Raw genomic sequence first — 23100 nt, forward strand, 5'->3', positions numbered from 1 at the left:
GCTGTTTTGTCCAATACATTGACTGACACTGTCTTCTCACAGCTAATAGGCATTCAGTGCAACGATACAAGTGCTGTAATAATCCGTCCTCAAATATCCCGCTTCCTTCTCCCCTTCATTGAAGAAAAATTCAATGCAATTTGCAATTTGATGATTTTTGTAAAATCACATCTGTTTTTGCTTTTCACACTCTGAGAGGTTTCAGTTTCATATGTTGCTCATTTATTGATAAAAAAAAAAATTAATTAAATAATATAATAATATTGGGCTTGTTTTGGGCTTGTTTTTGAAGCTGCGGTTGCTTATTTGTCTCGCGAGAGTTGGCAACACTGATCCTAATGCAGAAATGTGGCATGTGCGTTTCATCAGCCGATCCTCACAGAAGAACACGTACTTCTCTTACCTCATCCGAGATACACTAAATCAAGCATCTTTTAAAGTTAGTACACGTTTTATCCCATTGATTTATTACGAATTTATCTGTTTTTAAAATGTTTAGAATTATAGGATTTGGAATGCTCCAGATCTTCCAGTCTTCAAATGTCATACTACAGCATCTTTTCAGCTTTCCTGTCGTAAACATTTAACAGATAAACGAACAACTTAAACGTAAGTTAACCATAAATCTGTTTAACAATTATGTATGGTGGTTGCTTCTTATTGAGAATATAATAGGCTGATTTACACTACACACAGTTGTACAAGCCAGCCACAAGGACACGTTTTACTGGTCAGATGACGATCATATTAAACGCACATGCTACTAATTTACTCTGAGTTAAAAGCTGAGTTACTGCAAATTTTGTGCCTAGGATATTTATTTAACCCGCTATGGGACTAATTATGAAATCTTCGTTAGATAATAAAAAAATAAAAAATAAATTATTTTACATTTATTTAAAAATTAGTTTTCTACATCTGGGCCCGTATTTATCAGGGCCCGTATTCATAAAGAATCTTAATGCAAAGAGTAGCTCCTAGTGACAAAATTCTTAGAAATGTGGGCGTTTACTCTTAAAATTAACAAAAAAATCCTAGTAAAGAAAAAAGTAATTCAGAAAGCATCTTAACCCTTAAAAGAGGTCTTAAGGTCAAATTTGTTAGGAGCACGGACAAGGACTTTTAAGAGGCTTAAGAGTTTCTTTAGCAGCGGAGAAAATGGCAGAAAGATGAAGAGGGAGAAGAAATGTGTTGCAGACAATGGATGACAGTGACTTAAAGGGTTAGTTCACCCAAAAATGAAAATTCTGTCATTAATTACTCACCCTTATGTCGTTCGACACCCGTAAGACCTCCGTTCATATTCGGAACACAAATTAAGATATTTTTGTTGAAAGCTGATGGCTGAGAGAGGCTTCAGATAGGCCTCCATTGGCATTCAGTACATTAATACTCCCAAGACCCAGAAAAGGCACTTAAAACGTCGTTACAAAGTCCATCTCACCACAGTGACTCTACAATCATTTTACCATGCAACGACAATTGTTTTTGTGCGAAAAAAAAAATCAAAATAACACCTATATCCAACTTGTTATTGCCTTCCATGTGTGCCTCCACGACGCATGCGCGAGAATATGACGCAGATCCGGCGTTCGGACAGATGACCCAGAAGCGATTTGTTGACAAGCAGAGGAAGACGCGCGTGTCTAAGCTGTTGGATTCTACATTGATCATGCTTTAGGTCTCGGCGTAGTTCTCAAAATGGGACTAAAGGGTGCATTTCATGGATTCCCGAACCCCGGCGCTACGTCATATTCTCGCGCATGCGTCTTTGGATGAAGGTGTTATTTTGATTTTTTTTTGCGCACAAAAACTATTGTCGTCGCATCGTAAAATGATTGTAGAGTCACTGTGGTGAGATGGACTTTGTAACGACGTTTTAAGTGCCTTTTCTGGGTCTTGGGAGTATTAATGTACTGAATGCCAATGGAGGCCTATCTGAAGCCTTTCTCAGCCATCAGCTTTCAACTAAAATATCTTCATTTGTGTTCCGAGGTCTTACGGGTGTCAAACGACATGAGGGTGAGTAATTAATGACAGAATTTTCATTTTTGGGTGAACTAACCCTTTAATAAGACGCTATAGATTAGATCGTGCATGGATCATGTTTGTTGCATTAAATCCAACTTTCAAACCACCAATTAAATCGACATGCCAGCAATCAGTGTAATTGGAAAGAGTGGAACAATGTTTATAATTCTAAGCCAATCAAATACCTTATAGAAAATTAACAGCATGGTAAATAATAAAAGGATTTATATACACTGAAAAAAATTTGTTGAATTTACTAAAAAAAAATATCGTAAGTGGTCGCAATCAATTTATTTGATCTCAATTTAAACAAAAACACATGCAATTCCCATAAAACCAATTCATTTTTTAAAATTAAAATAAAAAACTAAATTAAAATTATTTAAACGAGCACAAATTAATTCTGCTTAATTTAATTTTTCAGTGTACATATATATAATGTGTGTGTGTGAGTGAGAGAGAACGGTAAAATAGGATAGTGTTTTAAGAAACATTTAAAATGATCTTTAACATTGTTTCTTACTTGGAAATTCTGTTCTGGAAAAGGTACAGCTAAGCTTTTCCTCTCTGTCTTCTATAAAATGTACTAAGTTTAACCTAAAACATGGGCAAAAAGCCTATTATACTGCCTGCCAGTAATGAGCAATAGCTTATCTATCTATATAATTTAATTTTGTATGTATTTCCTAGTCTAAAATTAACTTGCAATGGAGCCTTGACAGCATGTGACCTAACATGTGCTCATGTCTCCATGTCCTTGTTGGCAAAATATCAAGCACATGAGACTGGTTTAACTTTATTTGCTGAAGGGGATATCATATGATAATACTAAAAGGTAATTTGTTTTGGTTGAATATTATTGTATTTTCTCTGCATCATTAATAAAAGACGAAACATCATAAAGGGTTAATTTAATTTTGTGTCTGCCATGTTACTCCTAAACATTGCATTTTAAACTACCACTAAACTAAAAAATTAATTGTCAAAGCTCTGTTTTCTTTTTAAAAAAAATATTTCTAGCTTCTTCTATTGCCCCCATTTGTAAGTCGCTTTGGATAAAAGCGTCTGCTAAATGACTAAATGTAAATGTAATATTTGCAAAATTACAGACATGCATTATTAGAGCCCCATCTAATGTAGAAGCAAGCACAGATGTGACTGATTGTACATTGATAAATGTGGCAGCTTAAAACAAGTGTTATTTAAATGTCACGGCTCAAATTTAAATAAATCCTTGCCCTATAGTTTACGACAAAGAGAAATGTAACCCGACCAAGAATGGGAAGTAATATCATATATCGCTAAGAAAATGTTATTTTCAACTGCCTTACTTTTTTGTGATATTTACACTCTGCAAATAGCAGATGATGCTATTTATTAAGTGAAATGGCATACTAATTGAAAATTGGTGATATATTGCAAAGAACTGGTGTAAATTGAATGTGTAAATATTACCCCATTTTTTTGGCCACTGGGGTCAATTGGACCCCAGCAGTTTAAACCTCCAGAACATGAATTCATTTTTTGTTGTTGAATTATTATTTTTTTTTTTAATGTTTCCTTGTTGGCTATGTGAATAAAATATCACTCTTATCAAACATGCTGTTTGCAGACGCGGTCTCGCCCAATCCTTGAGCAATGTCAAGCGTGCCATTCTCACCAGTTCTCAGAATAAATGCCTTTCATACAGACCCAGATTACAGACCTCATGGGACAGCTGTACATATGTGCATTTCTGCGCTATTCAGAGAAACTTCACAGCTTAACATAATGCAGCTTTTCTTACTATACCACTGTATATGATGAAATGCATTTAAAATTAAATTAAATTTAAATAATTTTATATATGGATGAGAATGCAAATGAAGCCCAATTGAAAGAGAAATGCGAAAACATTTTTTTAAAACTTTTAAATCAATTAGGGATGCTCATTTTGGTTAATTTTCTCGACCGACAACTGCCGCTCGTTATCCATTTATATTAACCGTTAAGATTCTAATATTGAATTGGCATTAAATAAAAATACAATTGACGAGTGTCTGTCCCATTTAAAAAAACTAAATTCACAGGTTTATTTTAACGTCAATATGAGCATCCCTAAAATCAATAAATCTGGCATAAATCAGAGTTTCCAAATGGAAATGAAGGCCTGGTACTAGAGTACAAATGCAATTTAGAATAGACATGCTCATTCACATACACACATACACAGAAGGTGGCCTGCCACAGAGTATTTGTATAGGATCTGGGAAACAATAAACAGCCACACATGCAGAAAAAATGCTGATATGAAGAGGTAAGACCTAAAGCCTTGTTTATACTTTAGCATGGCTCCGCACCGCATGCCTCCCCAAACGGACGAGGCATTTATACTTGACGCACTCGCCGTTGTACCCTCGCGCTTGTGCGGACGCGTCAAGTATAAACAAGGCTTAATGCACACAAAAATACACATGCGCGCACACACAAACACACAACTCCCATTGATTTCTGCTGTTTTTATTTATGTATTGCTTATTCTAAAGGTAAGAGAGTCTCTTTTTAGTGGCATTTTAGTTATATTTTTGCAAACTTTTATGGTATTATTGCAAAAACAAACTTCATAACCCAAACAACAAAAAATTCTAACTTTTCACATAAATTGATTTTAATGTATTTTATTATGTTTGAATAAATATCTTCACAAAAATGTATCACAATTTGAATATGAGCTCATATGCTCATAAGTCACATCCAGAAAAAAATGAATGGCTCTTTATGGCCTTCTGCTTGTTGCAACACTTGACCACCTACTACATGGTCGTTTTTTAACCAGCAGATGGCAGAATTCTGCCTCTAACACCTAAATCAATATCCAGAAACAACTTGGATTTAACTTGAAGGTGCACTGTGTAAATTTTAGCAGCATAGCGGTGAGTTTGCCAATTGCATCCACTCACCCCTCCCTTTCGAAGTACATAGAGAAGGTACGGTGGCCGAAGGACAAAGATGTCATCATCTGAAACGGCAGAGAGTAGCGCTCTGTAGAGTAGTTTGTCCTTTTAGGGCTACTGTAGAAACATGGAGCCACAAAATGGTGACTTCGCTGTAAGGGGACCTGCGGTGTATGAAGATCGAAATGGCTCATTCTAAGGAAATAAAAACATAACGGTTCATTATGTAAGGTCTTTATACACCACTGGAAACATAGTTGTGTATATTATATTGCATTTCTGTCAATAGATCCTCATAAGTTACACACTGCACCTTTAAATCATTAACGTGTAATTTTTTTCATAAAAATATTTAATCGCTAATGGTGTACTTGAGGAATTTTGTGGTAAGTTGGGGGAAAAAAGTACTTATCTCCCAAAACACAGTTGTGTGTGTTTCCGACACAACAGAAAAACAGAAACAGAAAAATTTGCTTCCTGAAAAGATGAAATCTCTTATGCTCTTATGAAACGTATAAACATCCTTCGGGCGGTGCTAAGCGCATTTATAAGGGCTTCAGACGTAAGTGAATCTATAGGGACTCCAAAATTGGAGCTGACTGTGCAAAGTGAGCCAACTGGTTGATCTCTAATCACACTCTTTGTACTGTCAATTTTGAAAATTTTCAAACTGGCATGCACTTCTTGAAGTCAGATTCCAGTAGGTCTGTTAAAACATTTGGACATGATTACTTTTGCTACCTTTTTATTTTAATGACATTATGCTTTTTTTGTTTTTTCCAACTTCAGAATGTGTGGTATATGGGCCTTGTTTGGTAGTGATGAGTGCCTTGCGGCTCAGTGCACCAATGCCATGAAGATCGCCCATCGTGGCCCAGATGCTTTCCGTTTTGAGAATGTCAATGGATTCACCAACTGCTGCTTTGGGTTTCACCGCCTTGCTATTGTGGACCAGCTGTATGGCATGCAGCCCCTGCGTGTCAAGAAGTTTCCCTACCTCTGGTTGTGTTACAACGGTGAGATCTACAACCACATCAGGGTAAGTAGCTGAACATTGTTCAAACAAAAATATGAGACCACCTGTCATAAAGAAAGAACACAAATGTGTACCAGCGGACCGGTAGGCTGATAGACACCTGAATTTCAAACGCTCCCGTGTGTATCTGTGTGTATAAAGCGTCATTGTATATTTACAACATGTTTGTGAAGGGCTGATCATTGTGGCCAATCACAGACATTGATGAGCGCGCAAGCACAATGGCCAGTCAGAGGTGTTAACGATTCCGCGCAACAGTGCTCAAAGTGTCACACTTTTTTACATTTCAATACCCATTTGGTATCGTGGTCTGTACTTTTGACAACACTAGAGTCCATACATACCATTCTCATCTCCATGCGTGCCATAACTCTGTCTGACGCACCCACTGCTAGCCTAGCTTAGCACAAAGACTGGAGGTAAATGGCTCCAGCTAGCCTACTGCTCAATAAGTGACAAAATAACGCCAACATTTTCCTATTTACATGTTGTGATGTGTTTAGTTACTTTGTGTACTAAGACGAAAAATGAAAAGTTGCGATTTTTCTTGACCGATATGGCTGGAACTATTCTCTTATTCCAGCCTAATAATCAAGGAACTTTGCTGCCGTACCATGGGAGCAGCGGCGCAATGATATTAGAAAATCACAAACATTACTAGGCAACCAGTAGTGGGAATGCCCAATAGCGAAGTCACTGGTAGTGTGAATGCATCTTTAGGCTAGGGCTGCACGATTATGACAAATCATAAGTTGAAAAATAAAAACAATGGGGAGAAAACTTAAGGACCCGTAGAAAGAAAGAAAAAACATTAAGTACACAGAATAATATAAGACTTTTTTTTTTTTGTAATTGCAAATTACATTTTATTGAACGATTACATAATTGTGGCATCCGTAATTGTAATCACGATTACAAATTCGATTAATTGTGCAGCCCTACTTTAGGCTGCATATCTCAGCTGCCACCTCGGATTCAAACTATTTTTACAGCTTAATTATTTAAATGCTTTTTTATTGATGACGAGGACGTTATGTTATGGAGCTTGCAGGATGTATCAATGATACAAAGACCTCTTATATTCAAGGAAAATTTGTCATAATCACATGGAGGACAAAGGCCTTAAAGGGGTTGAGTAGGGCTGTAACGATTTGATCAAAAATAAAAACCTTGAATAATTGAACATTTTACCTCGATTATGATTAATTAATGAACGATTATTTTTCCTTCTTTTTTTTCTTTTTTTTTTTTTTTCTTTTTTTGCCCTCATAAGGTTTTTGAGGAAGTTCCTGATAAGATTTGTACTGTAAATATTTTCATATCATTAAAGGTGGATTTTTTTTCTAATGAGAGTACATTTCTTTGTGATTTTAAAGTACTTGAAGGAAACAGTTCACTTTCAGCAGTTATTGTCTATGGGGCAGATTTCTGCTTGTACATCAGATACAGATACATTAGCACAGTAGGCCTACATTTAATTTATTTGAATGCATTAATGAGCGAGATGGTGTGTGTGACTTACTCATACTGTCTCTATTCATTATGAAGCTGTGGTTTGTACTTACTTCAAAGGTATTAAGAGATGCCTATAACGGTTGAGTTTCTAAACTACTTTAGTGACTTTACTTTAGTCACAGGACAGCGTTGACACTGCATATCTGCGCTCCTCTGCGTGCGATCTTCACATGATGTGCGAGCTTCTGTCTGAGTGTTCGTTTGTCACAATATATCAGGCATTAGTTCAACATAATACACATCTGATGGTCGAACACTGGCAGAGCTTAAACCACATACAAATGAGTCGACAAGCTTTGTGAGGACGCAGGTAAAAAAGAGGTCTGCCTTCAGGGCGCGTGTTGTCAGAGACGCGACACAGCTCGGCTCTCTGTGTCACATAAAAAAGCTGAGCACTGAACGGATACATTGTCCGTTGTTGTTTTTGAATAGTGCACAATCACTTTAAATGTTGAAACTGGCAAGCCTTTAAACGCATTTACTTGACAAACTTTATGAGCACGAAAGTGAAAGGTGTGTGTGTGTGTGTGTGTGTGTGTGTGTGTGTGTGTGTGTGTGTGTGTGTGTGTGTGTGTGTGTGTGTGTGTGTGTGTGTGTGTGTGTGTGTGTGTGTGTGTGTGTGTGTGTGTGTGTGTGTGTGTGTGTGTGTGTGTGTGTGTGTGTGTGTGTGTGTGTGTGTGTGTGTGAGCGCGTAGGCTATAAGAACAGCAATTAACTGACCTGTATATAAACTGTGTAAAACATGCAGTTACTATAGTGATTCTGGGCATCTATAAACACAGATTACCGCTCCTGCATCTCTCGGTGTGCCTGCAAACTGCACTTGATGTGACTGACGAGGCAGAGTCACGTGAAAACCGAAATAACTGACATGGGAAAAATACGTCGGTTAGAGGTTCTGAATTTCGGTTATTTTTCGATTAATCGTACAGCCCTAGGGTTGAGTCATGTGATTGTAGTTGGTTTAACTTGACATCTGATGACCATTCTTTTCCCTTATAGCTGAAGGAGCAATATGAGTTTGATTATCAGACCAAAGTCGATGGAGAGATCCTTCTGCACCTGTACGATCGCTTTGGAATCGAGAAGATGGCATCTCTGCTAGATGGCGTGTTTGCATTCATCCTGTTGGACACTGTTAACAGAAAGGTTTTCTTAGGGAGGGACACCTACGGTGTGAGACCACTGTTCAAACTGCTCGCTGACGATGGCTTTCTTGCTGTCTGTTCTGAGGCCAAAGGTATAATGAATAAAACCAAGTCATATTTGTCCTCTAATGGTAGGGCTCATCTTAATCTTAGCAATACTGATAATAATAATCAGAATAAAATAATGATAATTTGTCATATTGTCATATATTGCAGAATGATTTGAACAGCGTCACATTTTCACTGTGGTTTTAATCCAAACAGGTTTGACAGAGATCAAACACTCCATGTCCACCCCTGCAAAGATCACCCCTTTCCCCCCAGGACACATTGAGGTGTTTAACTTGAAGCTCACTGGAAAAGTGGAGTCTGTTCTGATAGACCGCTTCCACTGCTGCACAGATGAACCTAAACATGCCTCCTATAACATCCTTCAGGGCCTTGGCACAGGTATATGTCATGTAGTGACGTAAAAGAAGTCCAGATTACTTGTGCATTTATATTTTCTGTGTTTTAGGGTAGGGACACACCAAAACCGACGCCAAAAAACTAGCTCTGATGAAAACTGACTGTTGCGTCAGGGCAAAAAAGCTGAATTTGAACACACTGAAAAGACTACAGCTGTCGCCAACTAGCCTGTGCGTTCTGCGCCTGCGTATAAGGAGGCAGCTCTCTATTTTTTTTTATTTTTTATGCATGTTCCATATTCGTCATTCAGAAAGTGAAGCTGACACTGCAGACACACAAAGCAGCACTCACTTACCGTTTTGAATGTCATTCATGCTGATTACTTTTTTTCCACTTCGCTCATGTTAAAACTTAAAGGGTTAGTTCACCCAAAAATAAAAATGATGTCATTAATTACTCACCCTCATGTCGTTCGACACCCGTAAGATTTTTGTTGAAAGCTGATGGCTGAGAAAGGCCTCAGATAGGCCTCCATTGGCATTCAGTACCTGAGGCCGTATCTGAGGCCTTTCTCAGCCATCAGCTTTCAACAAAAATATCTTCATTTGTGTTCCGAAGATGAACAGAGGTCTTACGGGTGTCGAACGACATGAGGGTGAGTAATTAATGACGACATTTTCATTTTTGGGTGAACTAAACCTTTAAAATTTTCGCCAAGAAACACTCGGGTAAGATGACGTAAAATTAGAACAGCCTTCTGTCTGTGCTGTCTTGACTTTGCTCCCCGTTTTGCTATTATTTTCGTGCTTTGATTGACTTCAATTTAGTGAAGGAGTCCGTGTTCTCTCTCACCGACAGCCCAACGGCCTGAAACGGCCAAAAAAAAACCTGACAGCATCCGACTAGAGACAAAGGTGTGGAACACACCGAAAAAACTGTCAGCTGATACTTAATAACTGCCCGATGGCCGATCGTCAGCTTGGTGTGTCCCAGGCTTCAGAGCCATTTGACAAATTAAGGTTTAATTTGTTACATTTATATAGCGTTTTTCTAGGCACTCAAAGTGCTTTACATAGAAGGGGGGAACAATTTCCTGAATAAATATGTTCAAGTATATTTTGTCTCGTTTGTTTACAATTATGGTATTTATTGTGTGACAAATTAAAGTGATGGTTCACCCAAAAATGAAAATTGTCACTTACTCACCCTCAAGTTGTTCCAAACCTGTATGAGTTTCTTTGTTCTGCTGAACACAAAAGATATCAAGCAGATAGAGCAACCATTGACTACCATTTAATTTTTTTTCCCTTACTATGGTTGTCAGTGGTTGCTCTATCGGCTCTGTTACAAACATTCTTCTAGATATCATCTTTTGTGTTCAGTAGAACAAAGAAACCCATACAGGTTTGGAACAACTTGAGGGTGAGTAAATGATGACAGAATTTTCATTTTTGGGTGAACTATCCCTTTAAGGTATTTGTGTGACAAATTAAGGTATGCAATTATTTCCGTTTCCTTTGTCAGAAGTTGTGAATGGTACCAAAATTCTAGCCTGGTCTTACCAGACTCTCATGCATTTAATTTGTACAGAGAGTCTGGCCACTCTCCATTGACAAGCGTTTACTTCCTTGAAGGCGGGCACTCTGTTGAAGTTTAAAACTATTGGATCTGCCAAGAGCCAATCTGGATCTGCCATAACCAATCCCTAACGTTTGGTCGTGACGTATGTCATGCGCCGTTTGCCTTTTGCTTCTCACATGGAAGTCTGTAAAAATAAATGTGCAGTTGTGCATGCCACCTCAGTGATAACCTAAAACTTGTGCATTTGGATTGGGATTTATTCACGGTGGAGGGGAGAGTTTTGTGATAAGGAATGTGCTGCTCAAGTGGTCCGTAACATGATTGCTGTAAATAAAATGTCATATGCTTGGTATGATAAGAGTACATACACACCATGATTGTTCAGTGTTCTCCTGATTGTGGACTCTTGAACATTTAACATCAGCCAACATGAGAGCGACCTTTAGTTGCCTTTAGTTCCACAAACGTGTTGTGAAGTTCAGATGCTGCTAGATCCCTGTTCTTTAAATAAAACTGGGCACACACTGACACCTGAATGTCACCCCATTGACTGAAAACATCTCAGAACAGGTGGAGCCTTTTCTGGCTATCACCAGACCAAGCTCAATTTAAGATTGAACATTGGTCTGGGGAGTCTTCTAGGTATTTTCTACTGCACAAGAGATATGATAAACGAGCATAAATTAAATGACTCTGTACGCAATTGGATAGTCCTTCAACCAATCAGACCACAAGAGGCGTGATCAACGGGAAACAACCCATCGCTTCTCTATCCTTCGTGTTAAACCCGCCAATAGCGCACCAGGTGGATAAGCCAGTCTGTGATTGGTTTCCGCAAAAGTGTAACAGAAGCAGTAGAAATGAATGTACAGGTATCCAGACTGAGTTGCAGGGAGAAATCAAATCGCCAGCAGATCAGGCTGGGTTTACCCAGTCTAGGTGGAGCCTAATTTAACTTTCAAATTAACTGCTAATCCTAGAACTTCACTCACTTTTGCCACTGGCAGAAATGTGATTTTTGGATAATTTTCCTGAATAAATATGTCCAAGTATATTTTGTCTCGTTTGTTTGATTGGGTTCTCTTTGTCTACATTTAGGACTTGAGTGAATATCTGTGTGGGTTATATTTATGCAGAAATTCTAAAAGGTTCACAAACTTTCAAGCATCACTGTGCGTCTGCCTACCATCAATTAAAACTAAAGAGAAATAAAAAATTCTCCCTTTTCATCAGGATTTGAATTGGAGACGGTCAAGAGCAATATTAGGATCCTGTTTGAAAATGCTGTAAAGAAACGCTTGATGGCTCACAGAAGAATCGGCTGTCTCCTCTCAGGTGCCTGTGCTCTTTCTGTTATTTGCTTTAAGTGGGGGTTTTTTTCTGACTTTATTATATTCTCACTATCCATCCATGATGTTTTTGTTTCCAGGTGGTCTCGATTCAAGTCTGGTTGCTGCGACACTCGTGAAACTGGCCAAAGAAGAACAGCTTCCGTATCCCGTTCAGACTTTTGCCATTGGTGCAGATGACAGCCCAGATGTTATTGCTGCCCGCAAGGTTAGTGACACAGTACATTCAGAGAAGCCATGTGCAAACACCATTGCTGAGTATATTCTCTTTATAACGTCAGTATTCTAAAGACAGTCTCAAAAATGTGGTTTGAAATCGCTGGTGTTTCTGATGTCAAAAATGACCTTGTAACAAATCCTCGTTCTGAGTTGTTTAAAGCGTTTCTAAGGATACTGATTGTTAGAAGGCAGACTGAGATGGCAACCGGAACGAGGAACATGGTTTGTGTAACATTAGCAACACATTATTAGTCAAGCTAAAGGCTAATCATATTGTTAATCATATACTGTTATGTGTCCGACATTGAAAAGAGCGCCATTGTGCAGCGTTTACCTCAGTAAGTAGAGTGGATCTCTGAGCTGGTGTGAGTGGAGGTGGGGCTGATTAGCATATTCATGAATCTGTGTAGCCTGGATGCTAGCCGAATTTAGCCCCGCCCACAACATTTTAGTCCGGGAAGTTCGGTCTGGACTTGATCCGTTATGCCCGAACAGAAGCTGTTTGGACCAATCAAATTGTCAGGGCGGGCTTTAGATGATGGACAGATGATAAACAGTAACGCAAGCATCCACGTCACCAAAGAGCGCTTGGGTTGAATTTGTTCTAATCCTAAACGGAGAACTTGTTCGTATGTGCATTCACCTTTACCATTTCTCTCAGAAATCATCGCGTTGGTAAGTACTCTGTGTATCCTTAAATTATTTTTTACAACACCGGCAAACATTGTTTACACTCACTACTTCCTGCGTGCGTGCACAGGGTTGGCATGTTTTCACAACAAAACCCGCCCAATTGCTACTCAAAACTAGCCCAAATGGCATTTGGGGGGTAACGTGTTTTTTTGGCAGGGTTGCCTGGGTTCCTGGGTCTAAATATCACATAATTGGGGTCGACATGGAAAAACATCCCGCGGCAAAACCGCGGACTTGGCAACACTGTGCAGTTGAGTTCTGTTGACATTTGACAACTTGCGTTATGCGTCGCTCCGTTGCTCTGATTGGTTGTAGGTCTATCCAATTGAGGTCTTTCCTGGTTCGTTTGAAACACGCCCAATAATCACAGCCCAGCGGAGCAGACAGTATTAGACTCATTTTCTGACTAGAATTGAGTATGACAACGTCAGGCTAGAATCTGTGTATACTAAATTAATCAACAGTGTAGTTGCATTCAAGCTATTTTAAAGCATGAAGAAATTTCTTTTTTTTTTAATTAAACTTTTTGGTGATCAAAGATGAGTTTTAAGGGATAAAACTGACTACAGGGGAACTTTACGCTTTTCATGCCCTGTATTGTTCCCCATTCATGGTAAATGCCATATGTGGTTTTGAGCATTAAGTAGCAGATCACTTTGGTTTTAACTGGTGTGTTGTGGCAGGTGGCAGACTACATTGGCAGTGAACACCATGAGGTGAACTTCACGCCTGAGGAGGGTATCCGCGCGGTGGACGAAGTCATCTTTCACTTGGAGAGTTTTGACATCACTACTCTGCGTGCCTCTGTTGGTGAGTACAGGAGCTCATCAGACTAATTAGGGATGTCACAAGTACCGGTACTTCGGTACCAAGTCGGTACTGAAATTATAAAAATGTGACAGCATTTCTGTAGTACCGGTAGTACCGACTCCCCAGTATATTTGGTACCCGCAGCTGTGTTCAGTCGCTTCCGTGTTTATCTAAGCACAGAGCTCCAGACTGTGTGTGTGTGTATGTATATATATATATGTATATATATATATAAAACGCACTCGCTGTCTTTGTAGTCACTGCTGTGTGTCACTATATGAGGATACGAACGCATAAACTGCCACTTCATGAGAATTTATCTCATGAACACACTCAAAGGTCTTTACGGCAATCCGTCGAAATAAAAGTTTGGTTTAATTTTTTTTTAAATTGACAGAATATATCAGGCTACTGTTGTAGCCTACAGTAGATTTAGGTACGTCTCTATGTAATGTGTCTCTACTAATAATAATAATAATACCTAGATGGTTGATTACTTTTCACTTGATCTTTTTTTATAAACAATGGTTACTTTTAAACAGCATACAGCCTTTAAATGTTTGTATTATTTACTTATAATGATTATCATAAATAATATACTTAATACACTTAATATTTTTTTTTAAATGGTTACATTAATGGTATTCGTACCGACTACTGGAATTTTGGTACCGTGACATCTCTAAGACTAATTATAAGTGTAGAGCAGTGGTTCCCAACCTGTGGGCCGCAGTGATCCTCCGGGTGGGCCACGAGATAATGTAACTACAGGGACGTCGTTAGGCCTATTTTAGGGGGGCTGAAGCTACCCCAAAATGTTCCTAAGCCCCCCTAAATGATAATAAGAACAACAATAACAATTTGATTTATCAATAACTGTATCCTCGTTCATATTTAGACGCAACAAATGATATATTTCCAGCTACAAAAAAATTGCCGAAAAGTCGGAAGTTGGACAGAAGTACAAAGAGTCGTTGTACTATCAAGATGATGCACCGTGTCTCGTTGCATTGGTGTGAACTGTGGCAGCTTTCAGAGCGTTGCAGACCGGAGCGCTACTGCAAGTAACTGCCTGGAGGATTCGTCTCGTCGTTACCACGGTTATAATCGTTAATGAAAATGAACGAAAAAACGAGGTGGGTTGTCGTTAACTGAAATAAAAATAAAAATGAGGCATTACAAAACAAGGTTATTATAGTTTTGCATTTTTTTATTATTTAAAATTTAATTTTATCGTTTTAAATTTTGCAACAAATTTCAGTTTAGTTTAGTTAGTTTTATAAATTATTTTGCTAGTTTTTATTTTTTTTTATTTTGTAAACCCATTTCTATTTAGTTTTTATATATTTCGTTTTAGTTTTAGTAATTATAGTTTAGCAGAGTTACCGGAACGAAGTGTAGAGACCGAATCAAGATTTTTAATTTCAGCAAAGTTTAATGTTTGCACTGATTAGAGTTTACTCTTATGCAGACATCTTAAAGGTCCTGTTCTTCGTGATCCCATTTTTCAAACTTTAGTTAGTGTGTAATGTTGCTGTTAGAGCATAAATAATACCTGTAAAATTATAAAGCTCAAAGTTCAATGCCAAGCGAGATATTTTATTTAACAGAAGTTCCCTTTCAAAGCCTACAGCGAACGGCCGGTTTGGACTACATCCTGGTATTTCCTGCTTTAATTACGTCAGTAGAACAGTTTGTTGACTAACCTCCGCCCACAAGAATATGCGGAAAAAGGGGGCGTGGTCTTGTTGCTCCCTCGTGGAGAAGAGGAAGTGTTGCGTTCGGTTCGGTTGCGTTTGTCGCCATCAGGCGCTGTTATTTTCATCCCGGAGTCAAATCACCTTTGTTTGATGAAGTGCCTTCATCTCCCCGTTATGGTAAGAGGCGTGACCTTCTCGGGCAACGTGCCCTAAGCTGCTGTTGAATCACAACACGGGAACCGCTGGCACAATCAGAACTCGTTACGTATTTCTGAAGGAGGGACTTCATAGAACGAGGAAATTATCAGGCCGTTTAGAGGACAGTGAAAACAGCAGTATACAGATAAGTAAATTGTGTTTTTTTTACACATGAAACATGAACACATGTTATATTGCACACTGTACACACAATCAAAGCTTCAAAAAAACACGAAAAACGGGACCTTTAATAATAAAAATAAAATAATGGAATACAGATTGTTTTATTTAATGCCATGTCAGCATCTAAGGCTATATTCATGGCAAAAAATCTATTACAAAAATACAAATATCATATAAATAAATTAAAACCAAACAAACACGACAAGTCATATACAAGATTTTTTTAAATCAACTTATGATCTTAAAAAAATCCAAAACCTTTTCATGAGTCCTTATGTGAAGTAACTTGATAAAAGGCATTCTTGTTTTAACCCAGGACAGTCCAACAAAATATGTTTAACGGAGAGGGGAATCTTGCAAAACAAACATGCATAAAGTTGGGTCTTCACCTTTAAGCAAAAAAGCTTGAGTCAAACTATGACCTATACGACAAAAAATGGTCTGAGATTGAACAAAGAACCAAATAAATGCAACGTAAAAATATAAAAGTAAAAATGATAAATTCCTGACAAACTCATTCATATTAAAGATGAAATATTGTAAAACAATTAAAAGATTATTTATTTAAAGATTATTTATTAAGTAGTAAATTACTTGTATTTAATGGATAAATACAATTAGAATAGTAAGACACTACAATGCTGTTACCAATAAAATCACTGATAATGAAATTTATGGCACAGAAGTTGCATCTGAATTGGTACAATTACACCTGCATAAATTGTCCAGATTAATTTAACATTAAAACATCAACATTATTTAACAGTCACGGAATCCTTTATTCAAACGATTTGTTCAAAGCAGCGGATTCGTTTAATAACGAAACGTTGCCGAATTAGCAAAGACACAGTTTAAAATGTCATTTAATATTATCTTCTTGTTTATTGAACATTTCTATAAATCAATATAATTTGCAATCACGCTTAAATTCATGAAAACAGCTCTCTTGCGATATTGCTTAAAGGGTTAGTTCACCCAAAAATGAAAATTCTGTCATTAATTACTCACCCTCATGTCGTTGGACACCCGTAAGACCTCCGTTCATATTCGGAACACAAATGAAGATATTTTAGTTGAAAGCTGATGGCTGAGAAAGGCTTCACACAGGCCTCCATTGGCATTCAGTACATTGACACTTCCAAGATCCATGAAAGGCACTTAAAACGTCGTTACAAAGTCTATCTCACCACAGTGGCTCTACAATAATCATTCAATGCGACGACAATAGTTTTTGTGCGCAAAAAAAAATCAAAATAACACCTTTATCCAACTTGTTCTCGACTTCCGTGTGCGCCTCCACGACGCATGCGCGAGAATATGACGCAGATCCGGCGTTCGGACATATGACCCAGAAGCGATTTGTTTACGAGCAGAGGAAGACGCGCGTGTCTAAGCTGTTGGATTCTACATTGATCGTGCTTTAGGTCTCGGCGTAGTGCTCAAAATGGAGCTTAAGTGTGTATTTCATCGATTCCCGAACACCGGCGCTACGTCATATTCTCGCGCATGCGTCGTGGAGGCGCACACGGAAGACAAGAACAAGTTGGATAAAGGTGTTATTTTGATTTTTTTTTGCGCACAAAAACTATTGTCGTCGCATTGTATGATTATTGTAGAGCCACTGTGGTGTGAGAGACTTTGTAACGACGTTTTAAGTGCCTTTCATGGATCTTGGAAGTGTCAATGTACTGAATGCCAATGGAGGCCTGTGTGAAGCCTTTCTCAGCATCAGCTTTACACTAAAATATCTTCATTTGTGTTCCGAATATGAACGGAGGTCTTACGGGTGTCCAACGACATGAGGGTGAGTAATTAATGACAGAATTTTCATTTTTGGGTGAACTAACCCTTTAATTATTATATATATATATATATATATATATATATATATCGCATTACAAATAAGTTATTGATTGCATTTTAAACTGTAAGTTTTACATCAAATAACGTTAATGATGTTAAATCAGACAATGCACCTGCAATTTAGTGATATCCTTGCAGTTGAGGTCTTGACTGGTCTTGAGATAAAATCCCGAGTCCTCTAAGTCCAAGACCAAGACAAGACCGAGGAGAAATGCAGTCTAGACCGAGACAAGACCAAGACCATCAAAAACTGGTCTCAAGACCGGTCTCGAGTACTACAACACTAGTGGTAGCCTATAAAAATATTTTTAATTCAGAATATCATTTTGTCAGTGTGTTAATTGTCGACCCGAGAAGCGATTGCTACTTAAGAAAGTTAACTAGTCGCAAGTTTGAGGTAAAATGCACTTGGGTTGTCGATGTCAAAACACTATATAAGCTGTGATTCAAATATTAAATAATGTTATGTCATATTGTATAGGGTCAATTTAGTATAGGGTGTGAAAATTGTACAGCTGTGGTATTTGTATAGGTTTAGCTGTATATTTGTATTTTAGCTCCAAAATGGGTTGAATACATGCGGTTCTGTGTAATTAAATGGCCTTCTGTGGACAACTTATCTTACATAGAGAGGAATTAGATATAGTATGCTATTACTTTATCATACATTTACATGAGTAGACAGATAGCATTTAAGTCATTGCTTATAGTAACTCATCAGGAGCAAAGTCTGGCCTAAGTAAATTCCCCCATGCAGCTTTGTGTCTAAAAGCTAACATTACAGTAACTTTTCTTTAACAGAGTAGAAATGGAAGAAGAGTATATGTCTGTCACGTTTTACTTGTTAACATCTTGGTTTCTTGACAGGTTGTTGACATAAGTGTAGCTCTAGATGTGAGTGTAAAGATTTTGCAAACGCAAGTTACAAATACCCTGGGGGCTAAGCCCCCCCTGTCTTCCAATCCTAGTGACATCCCTGCGTAACTATATAATTCATTAATTGTATTATTGATGCGTAAATAATAAAAGAGAAATGATTTAAATTCAAAATCTAAATTACAAACAAAGAAAGAAAGAGCCACCTCTCAAAGGTATTCCGTGATTGTTTTGGATTCGGAGCAGCCCAAGGTGTTCTAATCGCGTTGTGTGAAATACAGACTGAACGGCAAAAACACCCGCTTCATGAACACAGGATACGCAAACTACACATTTCAGATGGATAAAGCAAACCAGTGTCGCTAAAAATATTTGATGGATGATGGCTGTAATGAAGGTAAAGTCGGTGTCGTGGTCCTTGCAGTATTGATACTGAGAGGAGTCGGGCCTTTGAATAAAAACTTTTGGGAACCACTGGAGTAGAGTAAAAGGAATGGGCTACCCTCGACTAAAGAATTTTTTTTTCTAGTAGTTCATTTATGCAATTAGTTGACTAATCGTATGTTTAAAGCTGCACTATGTAACATTTGTTTTTCATTAGACCATTTTTGGTGAATGTAATACCAGAATAACTGAGGTAAGATCGAAGTAGTAAAAACCGAAAACGTCTGTAAAAATTCCTCTATGAATAGATATCCTAAACAGGATGTTGTAACAAGTCTAAACTTTGGGGCAACCGGGTATGTCAGAGAAATTTAAAGACACCTCAACATCACCAAAGGCTACAGCGCTGAAAATCACCAACAATACTATGCTTATGGTGACCCAATAAAGGTTGAGAACCAGTGCTTTAAAACTTGCAGTGCTCACATTTATGTAAATCTCAGCCTTTACAAGCTTAATCACATTACGTCATACGCCATTTAGTTTTTTGCAATATTTGTTTCAGCAATATGAATTTCCTAGCTCAGCTTATAGCCACTAGGTGGGATCAGTGATTTGCTGAAAAAGATTTGTATTCAGTGAAATTTTTTTTTTCTTTCCTCTGTGCAGGCATGTACCTAATATCAAAGTACATCCGTGAGAAGACGGACAGCGTTGTCATTTTCTCAGGTGAAGGTTCTGATGAGCTGACACAAGGATACATCTACTTTCATAAGGTACATGTCATTTAGTTCTAAGCTTACATTTACTGTCACTACAAATGTATAAATAAAGCTTCACTTAAAAATGCTGAAGCTGGTTCTGAGAAGAGGCGTAGCAACATTTGTGCAGTTTTATAATGAAATTCAATGACATTCTGACATTTTAGGAGGGAGGAGAACTTCACTGTTCATGCATTGTTAGCTGTATCTTAATGCTGCGTTCACGCCGAACGCGAATTGGGCGTCAACTTAGATTCTATCGCGTCTAGTTGGACGCTTGAACATTTTGAATCCACCTTTGGACGCGCATATAAAGCGAGCGTTTGAAGCGAAATGGCTCCGTGTGACTGCTGCTCACTGCCAATATCTTGTTGTCCATCTTTATCTTAATAGAATGATAAAGTAGGATATTAACTGGAGTAGTGTTTCTGTATTTAAAATGGCTTGTTTGATTTATCTTGTTAAACATGGAAATCACTTGCTCCAGACGCTCAATTTGCGCTCGTTGTGAACGCAGCATTAGACTTGATTTCAGCTGAATTTGTGACCTGCTTTGAATTAGGCACCATCCCCTGAACTGGGTGCTGAGGAAAGCGTGCGTCTGCTGAAAGAGCTTTATCTGTTTGATGTGCTGAGAGCAGACCGAACCACAGCTGCACACGGGTAAGACAAAATACCCCTTCCTTCTCTTCCCTTCCCACAGTAACTTGCTGTTTTCCACTGTGTTTGTGACGTCAAACCTTTTTCACTAGACTGGAGCTGAGAGTGCCTTTCCTGGACCATAGATTCACCGCATACTACCTCTCTCTGCCTGCAGAGATGAGAGCACCAAAGGTGGGTCCTGACGCCTTACAATTCAGTGAATTTTATCCTTCCTCGGTCAGTCAGTCTAAAATGTATCTGTTCCCACTTCCCACATCAGTTATGATGCCTGGTCTGAAGTGTAATACAAACCCCAAATATGAGTAATGATAATAGTGATGCTTAATTTATTGGTAAATATCATAATAGTGTTTTTTTGTAAGCACACTGAATAACATGTTTGGGGCAGGATGGTGTAGAGAAGCATCTCCTGAGGGACGCGTTTAAAGGGATGAACCTTATCCCAGATGAGATTCTCTGGAGAAGGAAAGAGGCCTTCAGTGATGGTATGACATCCATGAAGAAATCCTGGTACACAAGCCTGCAGGAGCACATCGAGTCTGAGGTACTACACATGTACACACAGACCATGATGTTATGGATGTACACAGTGTGTATCCGCTAATCTATTTTTTTTCTCTTTCAGGTGAACGACTCCCAGTTGGAGAAGGCTAATAAACTGTTCCCTTTCAACCCCCCCAAAACCAAAGAAGGCTTCTACATAAGGCAGGTGTTTGAGAAGCTGTACCCCGGCCGCAGCGACTGGACACCTCATTACTGGATGCCCCGCTGGATCAAGGCCACAGACCCCTCAGCCAGAACCCTGACCATCTACAAGCCTGATAAAGACCAGTAATCACATCATTCTTCAGACCTTGGCTAAAGATTACATTCGCTACAGCATGCACACCTTCCTTGTGAAGCTGGTTCAAAATGTATGATGCTACCTTCCTCTTTAAAATTAGCTTGAATTACATTATTCAAAAGAGAACTGAATTTATATTACTGCAGTTCAATTCTTTACAGAAGGCCCTGTCCATTTGTCAAGCCTTCAAGCTGCCTTGAAGTTCAGTGTATTTATTTAAAACATATTGAGTGCTATTCGCATCCACTTCTTCATTAGGCTTTATATTATTAAACTGAATGCAAAAAGATTAGGGAACCTAAGTGAGGTATAGCTTGTTGGTTAAAGGACTCCACTACTACTGTTACCCATAAATACAATTTTTGTTACAGCTTTAAATCACCAAACTTCTCATTAGCCAATATTGTCAACAAAAGAGTTTTATACAAAGATTCTGAAAGCTTTTTGAAGATCCATAAGATATTATGATCAGGGGTGCATTTCCCAAAGCCAACTATGTTCGCAAGTTCCATCATCAATAGAGTTCAATGGTACTTGTGGTCATAGATGACTAACGATGCTTTTGGGAAATGCACCCCTGGGCTGGAGAAGTTGTTGGTTTGATTCTTACAGGCCATGAACTACTACCATTTTGAAGTTGAGCTAAGCACTTTATACCCAAGTTCCTTTTGTGGGACTGTGCCTTTGAATGTGTTTGTAGGTGTTGAGTTAGTTATTTGACAGATTAGCAATTGGTTGGCTAGTTAAACTTTCAACCAGTGAAATTAAAGGGATGGTCCACAAAAAAAAGGTAATAACCCTTGTTCTAAACCTGAATGCATTTCTTCTGCAAAACCCAAAGATGAAATTTACGATCGTTGGTGACCAGTGACTTTCATGAATGATGATTTTGGGAGAATTATTCCTTTTTGAATGTATTACTCAGAGTGAATTATTGTGACTCTCAAAGTTAAACACCTGGCACAATTTAGCCTTATGGGGAGTTAGTGTTGCTCTCTAATATTTGATGTAATGTCTGTTTTATTTGGTGCAACAACACCGTAAACTGGTAGAAAATAATTTTGGGGTTATGTAAATGAAGTGTTTAAAGCATTTTCCACCTCCTGCACAGAATAGTCAAAGACTTTTCAGTTACATTGAGGGCTTGATGTGTGCTGAAGTTATCAGTTTGTAAGATCTGGTCATGGTATTAATAAAGCTTTGATTCAGAGTATGTACGTGTTTTGACTCATTTCAGTATGTGTGGTGTCTGGTGTGAAATGATACTTCGACGACCCGGGTATTCCTCTGTTCGCCTGTAGGATGAGACTGCACCCACAGTAGATGCATGATTAGACTGCAAGTTGCCACAAACAAAAGGAATAATAAAAAAGAATTAGTTAAATAGGACATGCACAGTTCACAAAGACGAGATCACACCTAGATTGTTGGTAGGCTTTGAAGTCATATTCAAACCTGCAAAGTAGCTGCATTTTGGTGAAATTAGCCATTTGGATTAAATTGTGTAGATCCAAAGAGTTTGGAGGGACCTTTATGCTCCAGAGAAACAAGTGTGCAGTACCATAAATTGTAAATTTTAGAAATCCTGACCAAATTGCATCCTTGCTGAATAAAAGTAATTTATTTCCAAGAAAAAAAAAAATTGTATACAAATTGATTCTATTCAGTTGCCAGCTTGGTGCCACTTATCTGACGCATTACAAAATGGCTGCCACTGTCTTGTGAAACTAGCAATGTCAAATGAGCTGTAATTCAGATACTTACAAATCCAATCTATTTTAATGTAGTGCTCTTTTATCGGTTTACATTTCGTCACAGAACAAGTCTTGATTGATGAATCGGTAAAATATATGCTAAATGTAGAATCGGAAGGTAGGCTACGGTTTTTGTGCATATAAATTAGTA

At 38.2% G+C, this 23100-nt stretch overlaps 1 protein-coding gene across 2 annotated transcripts; it reads left to right on the forward strand.

The window, feature by feature from the left end:
* The first annotated feature begins 328 nt into the window (after positions 1-328).
* LOC307119374 (asparagine synthetase [glutamine-hydrolyzing]-like) lies at positions 329-22408 on the forward strand. Of its 2 annotated transcripts, none has more exons than XM_079805609.1 (12): positions 329-439; positions 5754-6003; positions 8518-8755; positions 8928-9113; positions 11886-11987; positions 12082-12209; positions 13597-13723; positions 19597-19703; positions 20251-20351; positions 20441-20522; positions 20740-20895; positions 20977-22408. In XM_079805609.1, exons 2-12 carry the CDS (start codon positions 5755-5757, stop codon positions 21184-21186), a joined length of 1686 nt encoding a protein of 561 aa, XP_079661735.1. In that variant the 5' UTR covers positions 329-439; position 5754; the 3' UTR covers positions 21187-22408. The 2 variants fall into 2 exon arrangements, with proteins under 2 accessions (XP_079661735.1, XP_079661734.1); XM_079805608.1 differs by having other exon boundaries at positions 358-609.
* Positions 22409-23100: the final 692 nt, after the last annotated feature.

Source organism: Gobio gobio (genome assembly GCF_949357685.1).
Source record: "Gobio gobio genome assembly, chromosome: 23".
Taxonomy (NCBI): Eukaryota; Metazoa; Chordata; class Actinopteri; order Cypriniformes; family Gobionidae; genus Gobio; species Gobio gobio.

What these genes read in the sequence shown, in the direction of transcription:
- LOC307119374 (XM_079805609.1), top strand. Translation starts at nt 5,755, where the DNA reads ATGTGTGGTATATGGGCCTTGTTTGGTAGTGATGAGTGCCTTGCGGCT. An exon ending in AGATCTACAACCACATCAGG is followed by an intron (nt 6,004 to 8,517) that starts GTAAGTAGCTGA and finishes TTTCCCTTATAG; the next exon opens with CTGAAGGAGCAATATGAGTT. An exon ending in ATGTTATTGCTGCCCGCAAG is followed by an intron (nt 12,210 to 13,596) that starts GTTAGTGACACA and finishes GTGTTGTGGCAG; the next exon opens with GTGGCAGACTACATTGGCAG.